The 16,276-nt window shown below is 41.6% G+C and overlaps 1 protein-coding gene and 1 long non-coding RNA gene across 8 annotated transcripts in view; one reads left to right on the top strand and one right to left on the bottom strand.

Moving 5' to 3' along the window:
* The window catches only part of LOC310659793, a 37,220-nt gene extending 21,076 nt beyond the window's left edge, over positions 1–16,144 (bottom strand). Inside the window, exon 1 of the long non-coding RNA XR_014503011.1 lies at positions 15,925–16,144. This is a non-coding gene — a long non-coding RNA (uncharacterized lncRNA). The remainder of the gene's footprint in view (positions 1–15,924) is intronic.
* Positions 1–16,276, top strand: part of KIF27 (kinesin family member 27) — a 30,730-nt gene that overhangs the window by 10,876 nt on the left and 3,578 nt on the right. For 2 of the 7 annotated variants that reach the window (XM_083403327.1, XM_083403328.1), the window contains exons 7-17: positions 1,005–1,180; positions 2,026–2,150; positions 3,119–3,274; positions 3,866–4,071; positions 5,260–5,457; positions 6,999–7,106; positions 9,444–9,620; positions 11,576–11,791; positions 12,645–12,851; positions 14,208–14,406; positions 15,226–15,381. In XM_083403327.1, coding sequence (XP_083259453.1) covers positions 1,005–1,180; positions 2,026–2,150; positions 3,119–3,274; positions 3,866–4,071; positions 5,260–5,457; positions 6,999–7,106; positions 9,444–9,620; positions 11,576–11,791; positions 12,645–12,851; positions 14,208–14,406; positions 15,226–15,381 — 1,924 coding nt within the window. Of the gene's footprint in view, positions 1–1,004; positions 1,181–2,025; positions 2,151–3,118; positions 3,275–3,865; positions 4,072–5,259; positions 5,476–6,998; positions 7,107–9,443; positions 9,621–11,575; positions 11,792–12,644; positions 12,852–14,207; positions 14,407–15,222; positions 15,382–16,276 lie in introns of all 7 variants that reach the window. The other 5 variants (XM_083403325.1, XM_083403326.1, XM_083403322.1 and 2 more) reach the window with 3 other exon arrangements.

Raw genomic sequence — 16,276 nt, 5'->3', positions numbered from 1 at the left:
TAAATGGTTTATCTGACTTTTTGAATGCCACTTCTCCAACCATATTGAGAAAGTTTCTGGTAGCTTGCAGGTTTGCAGCTTCATCTTTAGTTGAAGAAAACCATCCTAGAACAGAATTCCTCCCATTGGATTCAAGAGGCAGGGCAAAGACGGCAGATCTCCTGATTCACCTGGAAGGTTTTTAAGAACATTAGAAGAGCCCATCTAGTCCACAATAATGTTCTTGCAGCAGCCAGCCAGATGCCTATAGGAAGCCTTCCAGCAGGATCCGAGTGCCATACCGCTCTCCCCACCTGCAATTCCCAACAGAATCCAGAGTATTCTGGTATTTGGAGGCATACAGCCTCCAACAGTAGAGGCTGAAGAAAGCCATCGTGGCTAGAAGCTATCAATAGCCTTATTCTCCATGGATATCCGGTCCTTTTTTAAAGCAATCGAAGTTGGTGGCCATCACTATGTTATGTTTTATGTTCCATTATGTTACTGTTTATCGGCTGCCTTTTGGCCAAAAAAGGCCTCCAAGACACCTCATAAAGAGTAACAAACAAATACAGGGTGGAATTCAGTATTGCGCTATGGTGAACATATTGCAGCGCAAGCATTACAGCTTGCCAGATGGAACGACGCCCCACTTCCCCATCCTCACTGCTCTGGAGGCTCTGCTAATACCATCGCCACCACTGCTCAAGCCAATATCTGGTTAGTATGTATGATTAGGACTGTGGAGACCTAGGCTCAGATCCCCATTCATCCATGAAGCTTACAGGGTACATGTGCCAGTCACGCCCACTTAGGCAAGCCTATCTCACAGGTTTGTTGAGAGTAAGATGGGCAAGTGAAGAGAACTCTATACCTCACTTTTTATTTTGTTCTGTGTATATCACAATGTTCTTTTGTTGCTATGGCCGATGGCTGACGCAAATAAAGTTTCATTCATTCATTCATTCATTCATTCTATACCCCACTTTGAGTTCTTTGGCAACCGTTTTTTTACATCTCTAAAGGTACACACAAGCCCTCCAACATATTCGCTCAACAGAGTAATGGCTGGATTTCGAACCCGTAGCCAAATAGTGTTGGATCATGTAGAAGAACAAGATGAAGTTCTTCATTGCTGCTTTTCTGATCACAGTGATGAAGATGAAAGAAATGCCAAGAACAGAAAGAGAACCCTATTTAGGTACATATTTTGTCCTGTTTTATGCCTGTGTATTTAGGAGGAAATACTGGCCTACTACAGACCTGGGTCAAAATGTAAATGCATATCAGGGTTATGCTAGGCATTCATACAAAGTTGAATGTAGAGGTGATTAGCATTGGAGTAGCTCGAGGTTGTAACAGAGATGTACTTGAATAAATAGGGCTGGGCTGTTAAATATGTGTCTTTTAGCACAGGGCATTAAGTTGAGGTGGGTATAAGGCAGGAACAGTGGAATTCTAGCTCTGCACCAGTAGAACAAACCAGAAGGCAACTTGGCTACAAAGGAACGTCAGAGCATTCAGTGTAAGTATTTTTAGTAGTACTCCACCCATCTGACTGGGTTGCCCCAGCCACTCTGGGCAGCTTCCAGCATATATAAATATATAAATATAGTAAAACATTAAACCATAAAACACTTCCTATAAAGGGCTATCTTTAGATGTTTGCTAAATGTTATATAATTACTCATCTCCTTCACATCTGATGGGAAGGCACTCCACAGGGTGGGCACCACTACCAAGAAGGCCCTCTGCCTGGTTCCTTGCTTATGGATTTGGCAGTCATGTGAAGCATTGCCAGAGAAAAACACCTCAAACATGTGGTCTCAAAACTGTATTTGTAGGGTTTAATCAATTAAAATGTGTGGTTTAATTTTACTCTTTGTTGTTTAGTCATTTAGTTGTGTCTGACTCTTCGTGACCCCATGGACCAGAGCACTCCAGGCACTCCTGTCTTCCACTGCCTCCCGCAGTTTGGTCAGACTCATGTTTGTGGCTTTGAGAACACTGTCCAAGCAATTTTTTAATATTTTTTTTTTACTCTAGACGCTCCTTAAATCGTACATGGACACGAAAACAAGCTCCTCCCAGCTCCACACATGAACCAAAAGAGATGCAGCACAATTCCATTTCACAAAATGAAAACATTTTACAGATGGAAACTGATACAGGTAAGGAAAGGAAATGGATGCTACGATGCAAAAAACATTTTCATGTATCATTCATTCTACTAATAATTATTAGGGACATTAAGTTACAACGAGTAGCATTGGTCTTGTAGTGTGGAAACATTGATCAGGATCTGTAAGATTAATTTGGGAGTGTGACATTTGCCCTAGGGTGCTAACCTATTGTAATCTTTACAAAACTCAGCAAAAATGCATAAAAAGGAATAGAAGTTGCCACCATATTATTATTTATTAAATTTCTATTGTTGTTTAGTCGTCTTAGTCGTGTTTGACTCTCCGTGACCCCACGAACCAGAGCATGCCTTGGAAACTCTCACTTTCTTCTCAAAGCGTCTCCTTTTTTATGTATGTCCATGGAGCTTTCTTGGCAAAATACTGGAGTGGTTTGCCAGTTCCTTCTCCAGGTGGATCACATTTAGTCTAAACTCTCGGCTATGACCTGTCCGTCTTGGGTGGCCCTGCACGGCACAGCTCAAAGCTTCTCTGAGTTATTCAAGCCCCTTTGCCACGGCAAGGCAGTGATCCATGAAGGGGTAAATTTCTATACCACCCTTCATTTAAGGATTGCAGTAGCTACTTCACAACATTGATTGCTCATGTTCAAATGCAAGTGGCATTGAACATGCCTTTTACCATGTTCTAGTGCAACATACTACCACGAACATATTAACCAATGTGGCACAAATTGTTAACCAAGGTCTGTACCAGGTGTGGGGACGTGCCTATGGCTGGAGGACTAGATTCTGAGTTGGTTCACCCTCTGTAGACGACTTTGACAAGTGGGTGGTATCTGAGTGTCCTCTCTTGTTCAAAAATATAAATTAATTTTACTTACTAAATATGTAATCTACTTTTGCTCCATGGGTGCTAAAGCAGATTTATAGCTAAAAATCTCTTTAAGCTCTGAAATGAGCTGTACATTCTTTAAAAGATGATTCTTTCTTTCCGAGGTGCTGATATTGAATGTATTCAGAAAAGTCAAATACTGAATAGGCAGAAATTGAAGAACTCAGAACTAAAGCTTATTGCTGCTAAGCAAAAAATGAGTGAACTGGCCCTTAATATCAGAATGAAGGAAGAACTTATTAAAGAGCTGGTGAAAACAGGTAACTGGATTTTGAAAGTTGAATTTTATAAAACTGGAAACGTGTCAAAAATGATACCTTAATTACTGTTAGAGTCAAACCTCGGTTGTCGAATGTAATCCGTTCCGGAAGCCCGTTCAGCTTTTGAAATGTTTGACAACCAAGACTTCTGATTGGTTGCAGAAGCTTCTTGTACTCAAGCAGAAGCCACATTGGATGTTTGGCTTCCAAAAAAAGTTCAAAAACCAGATTTTTGTTATTTGGGAGCCAAAACGTCCCAAAACACAGAATTGGTAACTTGGCACTCTATTCAAGGAAATCATCTATATGCACAAGGAGTTCCACTTATGCAACAGATCTTCCTCTCCTCGCCCCATGTCCGTGGGTTAGTAAGTCCATTTCAGTCTAATAAAGTGGTAGGTGGGGAGGACACAACCACAACTTGGAGGAAAGGGTGGTGATATATATGTGTATGCAGAGAGAGAGAGATAAAGATTAATTGGTTTGTGGGTTTTTTTTAAAAAAAGGGAAGAAGTTCCTTTTGAGCAGTGAGCTGCTACGTTGTCAAAAGTTACAAATGATGCCTTTGCTTTTAATTTGTGGATGTTTAAGGTAATGATGCCCAATCTGTAAGTAAGCAGTATTCACTGAAAGTAACACAACTTGAGCACGAAGCAGAGCAGGCCAAAATGGATTTAGCCGAAACACAAAAGCAACTGCAGGAGCTAGAGAACAAGGAACTACGAGACATTGCTGAAAAAGCCAGGCTACAAAAAGAATTCAGAAAGAAGATGGATACAGCAAAGCTAAAAGTACAGGTATGCGTAGTTGGGAAACTAATTTCCCAATTTCCTTACATGGCAAGTTGACGTAGGATCTTATGTACTCCATTGTATCAACTTTATGAAAGTATTCTCTCAAACAAATAAATAGTTTAGGGATGGTAGAGCATGGTGGCTGAGAAACAGAGCCATTGATCAGGAAGTAATTGGTTTGGAATTACTAGGTAGCATCTATTTATACCACTTCCTGTATTGGTACTACCCACAATTCTCTTTCAGACTTGCAGCACATTCCCATCTATTGTGCATTTTGTTTTATTAGCCAGGGGACGCGGGTGGCGCTGTGGGTTAAAGCCTCAGCGCCTAGGACTTGCCGATCGAAAGGTCGGCAGTTCGAATCCCCGTGGCAGGGTGCGCTCCTGTTGTTCGGTCCCAGCGCCTGCCAAGCTAGCAGTTCGAAAGCACCCCTGGGTGCAAGTAGATAAATAGGGACCGCTTACCGGCGGGAAGGTAAACGGCGTTTCCGTGTGCTGCTCTGGCTTGCCAGAGCAGCGATGTCACGCTGGCCATGTGACCCGGAAGTGTCTTCGGACAGCGCTGGCCCCCGGCCTCTTGAGTGAGATGGGCGCACAACCCTAGAGTCTGTCAAGACTGGCCCGTACGGGCAGGGGTACCTTTACCTTTACCTAATTGGTTTGGAATTACTAGGTAGCATCTATTTATACCACTTCCTGTATTGGTACTACCCACAATTCTCTTTCAGACTTGCAGCACATTCCCATCTATTGTGCATTTTGTTTTATTAGCCAGGTAATTTCTTGTATAGCCCAGGTATATGTGCCATATAAAACCAGCAATGCAAATTTAACTAGTCACAAGTGATTTCCCAGGCAATGGACTACTTTTGGGAATATGCAGTGTTAATAAATTCTGCTTCTAGGCAAATACCCATGGCCTTGGTTGATGATATTTATACAGCACAGTACCCATTGCTCCCCACCCCATGCAAGACTTGGTTTATGTTCTGCCTACCCGTTTTTCTTTAAAGTAAAATATATTTTGTACAGCTTGCCTCTCTACTTAAAAAACAACAACTCTGCAAGGAGGCTTAACAAAAGCCACATAGTTAAACATATTAAAGTGGTCCACTTTACAATGATAAACAACACAATAATAGTACAATACAGTATAGCAAGATGGACTAAACTGGCTATGTTGCATTAGGACTTGCAAAGAAAACAGCAGGACACTAAGAAACTGGCATCGCTGTCCACCCAGAATGAGAAACGTGTAACTGAACTGGAGCAGAATGTCAGTCACATGAAAAATCAGCAAGCCCAGCTTCAGAAAAGATTGCAAGAGGAGAGTGAAAAAAAGAAAAGCTTGGAGGCAGAAATTCAGCAGGGCCAACTGCAGATAAAGGCAAGAGATTTCATTTCTGTATGTCCTAATAAAACTGTAATACGAGTTTCATAACCTTCTGTGAGACATACCGTATTTTTTGCTCTATAAGACTCACCTTTTCCCTCCTAAAAAGTAAGGGGAAATGTGTGTGCGTCTTATGGAGCGAATGCAGGCTGCGCAGCTATCACAGAAGCCAGAACAGCAAGAGGGATCGCTGCTTTCACTGCGCAGCGATCCCTCTTGCTGTTCTGGCTTCTGAGATTTAGAATATTTTTTTTCTTTTCCTCCTCCAAAAACTAGGTGTGTCTTGTGGTCTGGTGCGTCTTATAGAGCAAAAAATATGGTATCTTTGGCACTTTTCCTGTAGAACATCATGCAGTACTAAGATGATTTTTGTGTCATTTGTAAACCAGGTAATCCTTGGTTCAAATTTCACATCAGCTCTGAATGCACTAGGTAACCTAGGCAAATTGCTGTCTCTGGATCACCACCCACCCGCCCTGGGTATGAAGTAATAAAAACCTGCCTTACAGAGTTCTTTGTAAAAATTAATGCATCTAAAGAACTCTGAAGATTCTGAAGTGACACATACACATCTTTTCCTGATATTTATATTTTGAAATACAGTGGTGCCTCGCAAGACAAAAAGAATCCGTTCCGCGAGTCTCTTCGTCTAGCGGTTTTTTCGTCTTGCGAAGCAACCCTATTAGCAGATTAGCGCTATTAGCGGCTATTAGCGGCTATTAAAGGCTTAAGGGATTAGCTGCTAAAAGGCTATTAGCAGCTTAGTGCCTTAGAAAAAGGGGGTGGGGAGCGAAAAAATTCGCAAGAATCGCAATACATTTTCGTCTTGCGAAGCAAGCCCATAGAGAAATTCATCCTGCGAAGCGCATTGAAAAACGGAAAACCCTTTCATCTAGCGGGTTTTCCGTCTTGCGAGGCATTCGTCTTGCGGGGCACCGCTGTACTTGTAACCCATCAGTTTGTTTTAAGACTCATATGTTAGAACTTCCAGTGCTGTAACAAATACTTTCTGTTACTAAAATAACAGACATTAACTACCAGGCTAGGTTCAAGGGGCTGGTTCTGGTGTGGAAGGTCCTGTACAGCTTGGGGCCAGGATACCTAAAGAGTAATCCCATCCTTTATAGGCCCAGTCAACCACTGCACTCTGCAGGAGGGGGTTTCCTGCAAATACCATCTTATTAGGAGGTCCGTTCCACACAATATTGGATTTTGACCTTTAGTGTCCTGTTGAATATTAAACATGTACCACCTCTGTTATCTTTTCAGCACACACTAAAGACCTTCCTCTTTAAACCAGCCTTTTTCTTTCCCAAGCTGCATCTGTACTGGAATTGTTTTTGGATATTTTAATTGTTTTATTGCTTGTGTGATTTCCGCCCTGGGCTCCTTTGAGAGGAAAAGCAGGATATAAATTATATATATATATATATATATATATATATATATATATATATATATAATAACAACTAAACTTTAGTTTTCCTTTCAAAAACTGAGCTAATGTGTGAAAAGGATTCTTCCTTTACTTACAGGAGCTCCAACAAAAGACAGAGCAGCAGGAAAAGATTCTAAAACTAAAAGATGAAGAAATTGCTGCATTTAAGAGAAAAAACTCATCTGAAACCACTCAGCAACTGCAGGTATGCAATATTTTGTAAAGTTGACAAGTTGAAATGCTACTGGCTGATTTTTGTGGCAGAAGCATCTTCCTTTACTAGGATCTACTGTAAAGCTCAAGGGCTGCAACTTGTTAACTTAATTTTTTAAAATAGAAAGTCACAAGGAAAAAATGCTTCTCTAATTGAAAACAACAACAAGATATGACAGTGTTCCAGTTATTTGGTGTGCTTAATCAACCAATTTTTTACTGTACCATTAAAAATCCTCTGGTTGATTAAGCAATTACTAAAAAACTTGAGATGCAATTCTTAACATGTACACTACCCTGCAAGCCACACAGATGGAGACTATGTTGACATGTAGGGCTTGAAACACACAGGGTTCTTTTTTTGCAGAGCACTTTTATATATAACACTTTGCAAAGGTACCATATTTTTGGCCCTATAGGACGCACTTTTTCCCCTCCAAAAATGAAGGGGAAATGTGTGTGCGTCCTATGGGGCGAATGCAGGCTTTCGCTGAAGCCTGGAGAGCGAGGGGGGTTGGTGCACACCGACCCCTCTCACTCTCCAGGCTTCAGGAAGCTGTCCACAAGCCGTGGGAGAGCTGCGGATAGCAGCCTGTTCTGGGGGCTGGGGTCGGGGGAAGCTCGGTCTTCCCCCGCCCCAGCCCCAGCCCCGCACCTGGGGGGGGGGGAATTATTTATTCCCCCCCCAAAAAAACTAGGTGCGCCCTATGAGCCGGTGCGCCCTATGGGGCGAAAAATACGGTACATTCCTTTGCATTCCTTCTGACAATAATGTTGCTTAACACAAAAGTTGCTGTTTGTGCTGTGTGGACGTACAGGTGGGCATGTTTACAAAGTAACCTGCATCAATGTTCTCTGCTCCCCTCCTCTGTTAACACAGAGTCATCCATATATACCTTTTCAGCAGAAAAGGGTGGGGATATAGTACAGGGTGCCTTTTACGGTTGCCACTCCTGCTGCTCTAGGGTCATTCCACGCCTCGAGTCTGACACTTACTGCCTAAATCCTTTCGTTTCATTCACAAGAAACTTGCTAGACGTTTTTAAAGTACAAAAACAAATGAATCCATATATTTTTTTTTGCTGATTCAGAAAGGTCATATTGCATACAGTGGTCAAAACAGCATCATTGACCATATTACATGTATGAGAAACAAAATAGCTTTGACCATATCATTGCAGAAGTGTTTTACACACAAAAAATGAACAAGGGCTCTGAGAGGTGCTTTGTTTTTATTAAATAATTAATAAAACTTTATTTTTAAAATAACTTCAGATGACATTGCAACATAATAGGGTACAATTTTAACTATTCTCACGAATGGGTGAGTTATTTCAGGCTCAAAGAGCCCTTAAACCTATCCAAAAAAAGTATTAAAAAATTGTAAAAAAATTACCTCAAAATCTATTTATTTTATAACCACAAAAACACCCTCCTTATTTTTAAAACATAACAAGTACATGGTTAGCCCATTCTACAACAAAAGTATGATAGGCGTGTTAGTTGTAGTTTGTGCACTATAGCTTATTGAACCTACCAGGAATAAAATGACAAAAATTCCCCTTTGAATGGTCAGTAACCCTTTTCCATTTTTCTACCTTATTTTGAAAGAGACCACAATTAGCTTTATTTTGATACCAAAATAAGTCCAGTCGGTTGAAAAATAAGTGAAACAGGAAGTTTTTTTTTCTAAACTGAGGCAGAAATTGCATTAGCCTAAATCCTGCAAAAATTGAAATTTTGAAATTTTCAAAAAATTATCCTGTGCCCAATTTTGGACCAAAAAAATCTTTAAAAATTAACTTGAGGTTATCTGATAGGTATCTACACACACACCAAAAATTAAATAATAAAAAAATGAAGAAAATCTGAGTCGTGAGAGCATGGTCAAGTATTAAAATCAGGTGATTTGGCATGGAATGACCCTCTAGAAAGAGACTCCATAAGGTCATAATGTCCCTACTGTAAGTCTGGATCCAACTGAGTGTTTTGGGGTTTTTTTGTAATTTGATCTATATACAAAGGTTTCATATGAAACTGTCCTTTTACTGAGGTTTTCCAATGTGTAGAGTTGATTGATTATCAGTTTGTTTCATTAAATTAAATATCTAGATGGCAGTTCAGTACTTAGTCAACTGAAACCAAACAACTGTCTGGTTTTAGTTCCACCCCTTCTAGACATGTCAATATTAGGTCTCGTCCAAGAAATCTGAGATTGTGCTGTTGTTTTTTAATGTGGGGAAAGTGACTTTGCTGAAGACCATATATCTGAGAATATATTTATGAACATATACAATATTCCTCTGTTTTCTTCCTTGCCTTGATAAAGAAATTAGAAGAGAAGAAGAAATGGCTGGATGAAGAGCTAGAGAAAGTTTTGCATCAGCGGCAAGAGTTAAAAAATTTGGAGGAAGATTTAAAGAGAAGAGAAGCTATCATTTCCAAGAAAGAAGTGCTGACACAAGAGAAGAGCCATTTGGAAATTAAAAAACTGAGATCCAGCCAGGTGCCTTTTTTTTGTAATAATGCTTGCTGCTGTCTAACTGAAGAGGTGCCATGGATGCTCCCCAGCAAAACAAATGCACATGGCAGATAGCTAACGCTTTATTGTCAAAGCTGACCACTTACAGTCATTTCCATGGCTCACGCGCACCAGTCTTGTGTGTAGGCAGCTATTCCCAGGTCTGCGCTCTATGGAGCAGTTGCAGCAACAAGAGGCCACTTCCCCTCCATTAGTTTATGTATCTTTCTCCAAAGGGCGCCATGCATGCAGCCTAAGACTGCGTGGAAGTTGCTTGTGCTCTTCCCACTTCAATTTTCTCCTGGTTCTGGGAGACAGTAGTGCAGGAGACAATGGTGAAGCACCCACTTCACTTGCCTGGCCAGGCTTTGGCTCTGAAGCTTCCCCTGCCTCCAGCTCTTACCTCCTGGCTGGTACAGTTCCACACAGATCACTGGCCCAGACTCCAGCCCCTCTTCCCTTGGCAGCATCCTGCCATTCCCCTACAGGCATCCCCAACCTCAGCCCTCCAGATGTTTTTGGGACTACAACTCCCATCATCCTTAGCTAGCAGGACTAGTGGTCAGGGATGATGGGAATTGTAGTCCCAAATCATCTGGAGGGCCGAGTTTGGAGTTGCCTGCCCTACATGGTGTTAGTGAAAGCAGTTAGCACTCTGCTGCTATGGTCAAGAGGTTGAGGTTCAGGCAAAATAGACATAACTCTCCCCTACCATTTTTTTGTAAATTTGGGCTATGCCCATACGGGGTGAGATCTCACATTATGGCGAGCTCAGATCCGGTTTTCAATGTGTGCATTGGTGCAAGGATATTTTACATTTTCTGCCTAATTCCTAAACCACATATCCACACAAGTGGGCACTTTTTGATGGGGATGCATGTGCTTAGTACATAAAGGTAAAGGTAAAGGTACCCCTGCCTGTACGGGCCAGTCTTGACAGACTCTAGGGTTGTGCGCCCATCTCACTCAAAGAGGCCAAGGGCCAGCGCTGTCCGAAGACACTTCCGGGTCACGTGGCCAGCATGACATCGCTGCTCTGGCGAGCCAGAGCCGCACACGGAACGCCGTTTACCTTCCCGCTAGTAAGCGGTCCCTATTTATCTAGTTGCACCCGAGAGTGCTTTCGAACTGCTAGGTTGGCAGGCGCTGGGACCGAACAGCGGGAGCGCACCCTGCCACGGGGATTCGAACCGCCGACCTTACGATCGGCAAGCCCTAGGCGCTGAGGCTAGCACCACCACAGCACCACCCGCGTCCCTTAGTACATACACACCCTCCATTACCATTTTTTTCCCCAAACTGGGCAAGTGTACAGGTATTTCTTTACCAATGCACACACACATCTCTCTTTATGTGGACACCTCTTTTTATTTGCAATCAAAAGAGAGTCCTGCAGAAGTTTCCCCCTGGATCTGTCACCGGACAGCCAGCTGAGGAAGTCTGCCTGCCTGCCTGCCTGCTTTCCTCCCTCTCTTCCCTGGTGTGCTCTCATTTCAGTAGGTGATGGCTTTCTAAGAAACCCTTAATGTAACTCAAATCTCAGGCCCCTTCTGATTAGGGAGTGCTGCAACACAAGTTGAAGGGAAGGAAGAACTCTGAAAATGGAGCAGAGGCAGCTTCCACAAGCAGGAGCTCAGCTCGCTGGGATCGCTCCCTCAGCCCCATCCAGCACAGTCCCCTGACCTTGGGAAGCCATGGGAATCCAGCCCTGTTACATTCAGTTAGCTCTGGATCCAACCCTATACCGTCAGTGAACTTTGGAAGGATTTGTGTGTCAGTTGCTAAAACTTCGGCAAGTGCAGAGTTTCCACGGGCATGATATAGACCCTATTCATTGTATTGTTTTGTAATCAAACGCTCTCTAATGAAGTGGCTATTATGTTCTATTTCGGGGAGGGGTTATCCTAAAATAGATTTTGTTTTCAATTGTGGCTTTATAGGCCCTCAATAAAGACAGCTTAAGACTATCGACTCGTCTGAGTATGCTGAATCAGGAGTTGTGTGACAAAAATATGCAGCTTCAGAGCAGCAGCACTGATGAGCAAGAAAAGATTATGGGAGAGATCCAGGCTCTACAAAAGGAAAGGGATCAGCTGTTGAACAGAAGGAATAGTGTGGATGAGAAACTGAAGAACGGCCGAGTGTTGTCACCAGAAGTAAGTAAACTTTTCCATTCAGTTAAGCACAATTATCAACCAATCGGAATGACTCTCTTATATTAATGGTAGCTAAAGAGCTAGTGTTTGGGAATACTAAAATAGAAATGAACCCCAGAGTTTTTCAAAACACAGTTAAAAAATAATTGTGAGGATACATATCTAAATAACACTGAATTCAGTGCTTACATACATTGTAGTAAGGTCATTCAACTCAATGAGACTTGATTCTCAGGAGGCATTCAGAGCACCAGGATGTACTTTAATAGCACAATTTTAGAAGTCTGACATTGAATGGATACATGAGGAATGGATACTATTGCCACTTGTATCTGTGGGCTGATTTTCCTACATGTAAATAATTTGGGGGCTTTTGACCACAGGTTGGCAGTATGAGAAATCTTACTCCACGCTGCCAATCATGTGAAGGATTTTTCGTTATATTGCAAAAGATCCCCCACCTACACTTCAGCAACCCTGCCTGGTAGTACTGCCACCACCACAGTGTAGAGGCAGGGAAAGTTGTTTCTGGGTATCTTTTGGCTCTTGTCTTTGTGAGTCCCAACAGTCCGGCCATTGCCTTTTGAGCCTTTTGGGCAGCAGCAGGAGGCCCCATTGGCTAAAGTGGTGCTTCAGGTTAAGAACAGTTTCAGGTTAAGTACGGACCTCTGGAACGATTTAAGTACTTAACCCGAGGTACCACTGTATATGACCAAGTAGCCAGATACCAGATTCTGTTGCAAACAACAGAATAAGAACACTTTACCAATAAAAGGCACTTAAGAAAAGCTAATCATGTAAATACACTTTTGGGAATTAAAGTACAGTGGGATAATCTCTGCTCTCTTGCCAGGAGGAACATGTTTTATTTCAGCTTGAAGAAGGGATTGAAACCTTAGAAGCTGCCATCGCTTACAAGAATGAAAGTATCCAGAATCATCAGGACTCCATCAGAGCCTCATCTCAAATCCTCACACAGAGTGAGGCCAATGTGATGGGAAAGTTGGTTTCCTTGTCTGCTACGGAGCTGAGAGCCATTCTTTTAAAGTATTTTAATAAGGTTTGTTATTTGAACAATTTATAACAGAGCAAATTCTGAACATGCTTTCTGTTGGCATAAAATGGCTTCATGGAGAACTTTATTTTGCTAATTAGTGATAGTTGTGAAGATATTTAATTCTGAATAGGGTGTATTTCATACACACTGTATATTCTGAAGCAAGGGTAGGGACGTGAAGCCCTGATCTTTTCATGGGCTGGTTGGTAGGAACCCAGAAGAAGAAAAGTGTGGTAGTGAGAAAGCAATTGAGGTGGAAGGGGGAAAAGGGAAAGACCTCTGCAAGCGATCAGGTAAAAGCTCAGGCAAGTGATGTTGCCCTGTCCTGGCAGCCCACTGTGAGCGAGGGTGAGAAATAGGGATGTCAGAAAAAAGAAATGCCACGGTGAACTCTGGCCCTACCCACCACCAACTATGGCCCATAACAGATTATCTCTGAGGCAATGTAGCCTTTGAGAGAAGAAAAGGTTCCCCACGCCATCATAAAAGATTACCTTGCAAACTATGAGTGATATCCATTGTGTCATACTCAGAGTAAGGTAAAGGTAAAGGACCCCTGACAGTTAAGTCCAGTCGCGAACAACTCTGGGGTTGCGGCGCTCATCTCACTTTACTGGCCAAGGGAGCCAATGTTTGTCCACAGACAATTTTTCCGGGTCATGTGGCCAGCATGACTAAGCCGCTTCTGGCGAAACCAGAGCAGCGCACGGAAACGCTGTTTACCTTCCCGCTGGAGCGGTACCTATTTATCTACTTGCACTTTGACGTGCTTTCGAACTGCTAGGTTGGCAGGAGCAAGGACCAAGCAACGGTAAGCTCACCCTGTTGCGGGGATTCAAACCGCTGACCTTCTGATTGGCAAGCCCTAGGCTCAGTGGTTTAGACCACAGCGCCACCTGCGTCCCTACTCAGAGTTCACACATTTAAATCTATTAACTTAACCAGGTCCACTCTGAGAATCACTAACTGTATATTGTCCTCTTGATACATACATGTAGCGTAGCCATAGATAAAGCCCAGTATGTTTTGTTTCTGTTTGTTTTTCTTTTTGGAAGTTTGACAGTTGTGGAATCTATGATGGAGTTAATAAATTATATGTTTCCTGGGACATTTGGATTGGATGATTCAATTGACTTTCAACTCAAGTTGAAGTATGGGACTCAGAATATCTTATTAGTGAGACTATATAAACGGTGAAAGATGTACAGTAATGTATTAGCTTTCCATCATATTATTTCATACTTGGACTCATTACAAATATGACCTCCATATTTCATTATTTTTTTGAAGTGTGGTTGCCTGATTTCCATGGCCAGGCATGCTTTGATTTGGAAAAAGGAATGGCTGTTTCTTTTTTAGGTTGTGGGTCTCCGTGAGACTGAACGCAGATTGCAACTGCAGGCAGAAGAAATGGGAATGAGGGTAACGGAAAAAGAGAACATAGTAAGAGAACTTGAATCGGCCCTTGAGCATCTCATGCTTCAGTGTGACAGGCGGCTGACCCTCCAGCAGAAAGAACACGAGCAAAAGATGCAGTTAATATTGCTTCATTGCAAAGGTATTTTGGCTTTGACAACTTTGAAGTAACACCTGGTTAATAATAATCGCATCTGGTTAATAATAATCGTGGGAAGCAGGATGTCAGTCTTATCCAACAGGATTCTTCTACTGTTCCTAATTTTGAAATTATATCTGGTCACTACTAAAAGTGTAATTCCATCAGAAATGTTCATATGACATGGAATATTTGTATATTTTACAGTCGTATGAAATTACAAACTTCATTTCACTCTATTGCAATCCAAGGATATAATGTCCAAGAATCTTATCCTCATCCACACAAATTCCAACCCAGATTTAGGCAGCCAGACAATGCCTGGCCCACCAGGCATTGGACTTTATTTTAAGATACAAAACATAATTGTAACAAGCAGAAGTATTGAAAGTAAACTTGTCTGGGTTCCCTATACCTAATCTATAAGAATGCAAATGTTCAGATTTGCTTAATATTTCCCCTCCACTACTCAAATAAGTCACATCTTAAACTTGTTAATGATTATCTTCCTTTGAGCTGAAGTATTAGTATTATGATTATCATTTTTTCTCTCTCATCCTTACAGCTTCAATTATTTTTCTTTCCCCCATCTCTCCTTCCCTCCCCCCACTGCTAATCTGTTTTCATTTGTAAGAACAGTACCTATATTTCTGCTGCACTTCTACTAAACATGATTCCTAGATTTATACATTTAAACATATTGTAGCGCTTAACATTTACACTTTGAGACAAATTACAAATGAGATGCAGCATACACTATCTGGAACTCTGTTCATGCTATAATGAATTTTGAATCTAAACTTAGTTCTGTCTTTCTAGAAGAAGATGGGGAGAGTATTGCAGAAACTTTTAAGACGTATGAAACTAAAGTCCAACAACTGGAAAGAGACTTGTTCTTCTATAAGAAAACTAGCCGTGAATTAAAGAAGAAATTAAAGGAACTGGTTGCAGAATCAGTACACCATCCTCTGACACAAAGTAAATATGAGAAGTATTGTAATTCTAAAACATACATAGCTGCAATGTAACTCTTACTCAGCTTGGTAGCAGAACTCCTATTAATCACAATGAAGTAGGATTTATTTTACAATTATCAGTATAGAGGATATTTTAGATTTCAGGTCTCTTTAATTTTCTTAGTAGCTTTTAGATGCATAAAAAAAACATTTTACCCCTTTAACTTTTGCTGACTTGGATCATTAAGTTCGTACTCAGAAATGGAGATGAGGGAAGACAATTTTCAATGATTTTCCCCATGCTCCCTGATTTTCCCACTATTGGGAGGGAGCCTTCTGCAACAGCTTGAGAGGTGGTGTTGGGGGCTGCAGGGGAAATGGGCAAAAATAATTTCCTAGCCGTTTCCTCCAGCAGGAGCCCCTGCTAAACTACACTTTCTTCCATGAATGCAGCGAGCCCTTCTGTTTTCCAGCAAGGTAACTAGGGAACTCAGTATATTTTACTCTTTTTATTTTTTTAGCTAGCAGTGTTTTTCATTTATTAATTAACACCCTCAGGGGATACTGTAATTGTTGAATAGTGGGTAGACATGGCAAACAACACAGCGATTTCTCCAAAGCAGCTCTTTATTTTGTAAGCTGGAACAGAACTGAACAGCAAACAGCTCAGCCTGCCTGCTTTTATAGGCAGCCGGCTGTCAACATTGTAGCAACAACAACCCAGGGTTTCCCGCCTAAAATAACTGACTTGGACCTGAGTGAAAACTATCTACAGTATCCCCCTGCTGGCCCAGGGTGAGAACTTCAGTACATAGCAGTAATAACAGCAAACAGTTGAACCAAGTTAGATTCATAACATTACAAAACAGAACAAACCATAATAGTTCCCTCAAAGCATTCAAGCCAACTGCATTTTT

The sequence above is a fragment of the Podarcis tiliguerta genome (genome assembly GCF_965153285.1).
Source record: "Podarcis tiliguerta genome assembly, chromosome: 11".
Taxonomy (NCBI): Eukaryota; Metazoa; Chordata; class Lepidosauria; order Squamata; family Lacertidae; genus Podarcis; species Podarcis tiliguerta.
This window is presented reverse-complemented; position numbering and strand designations above follow the sequence as displayed.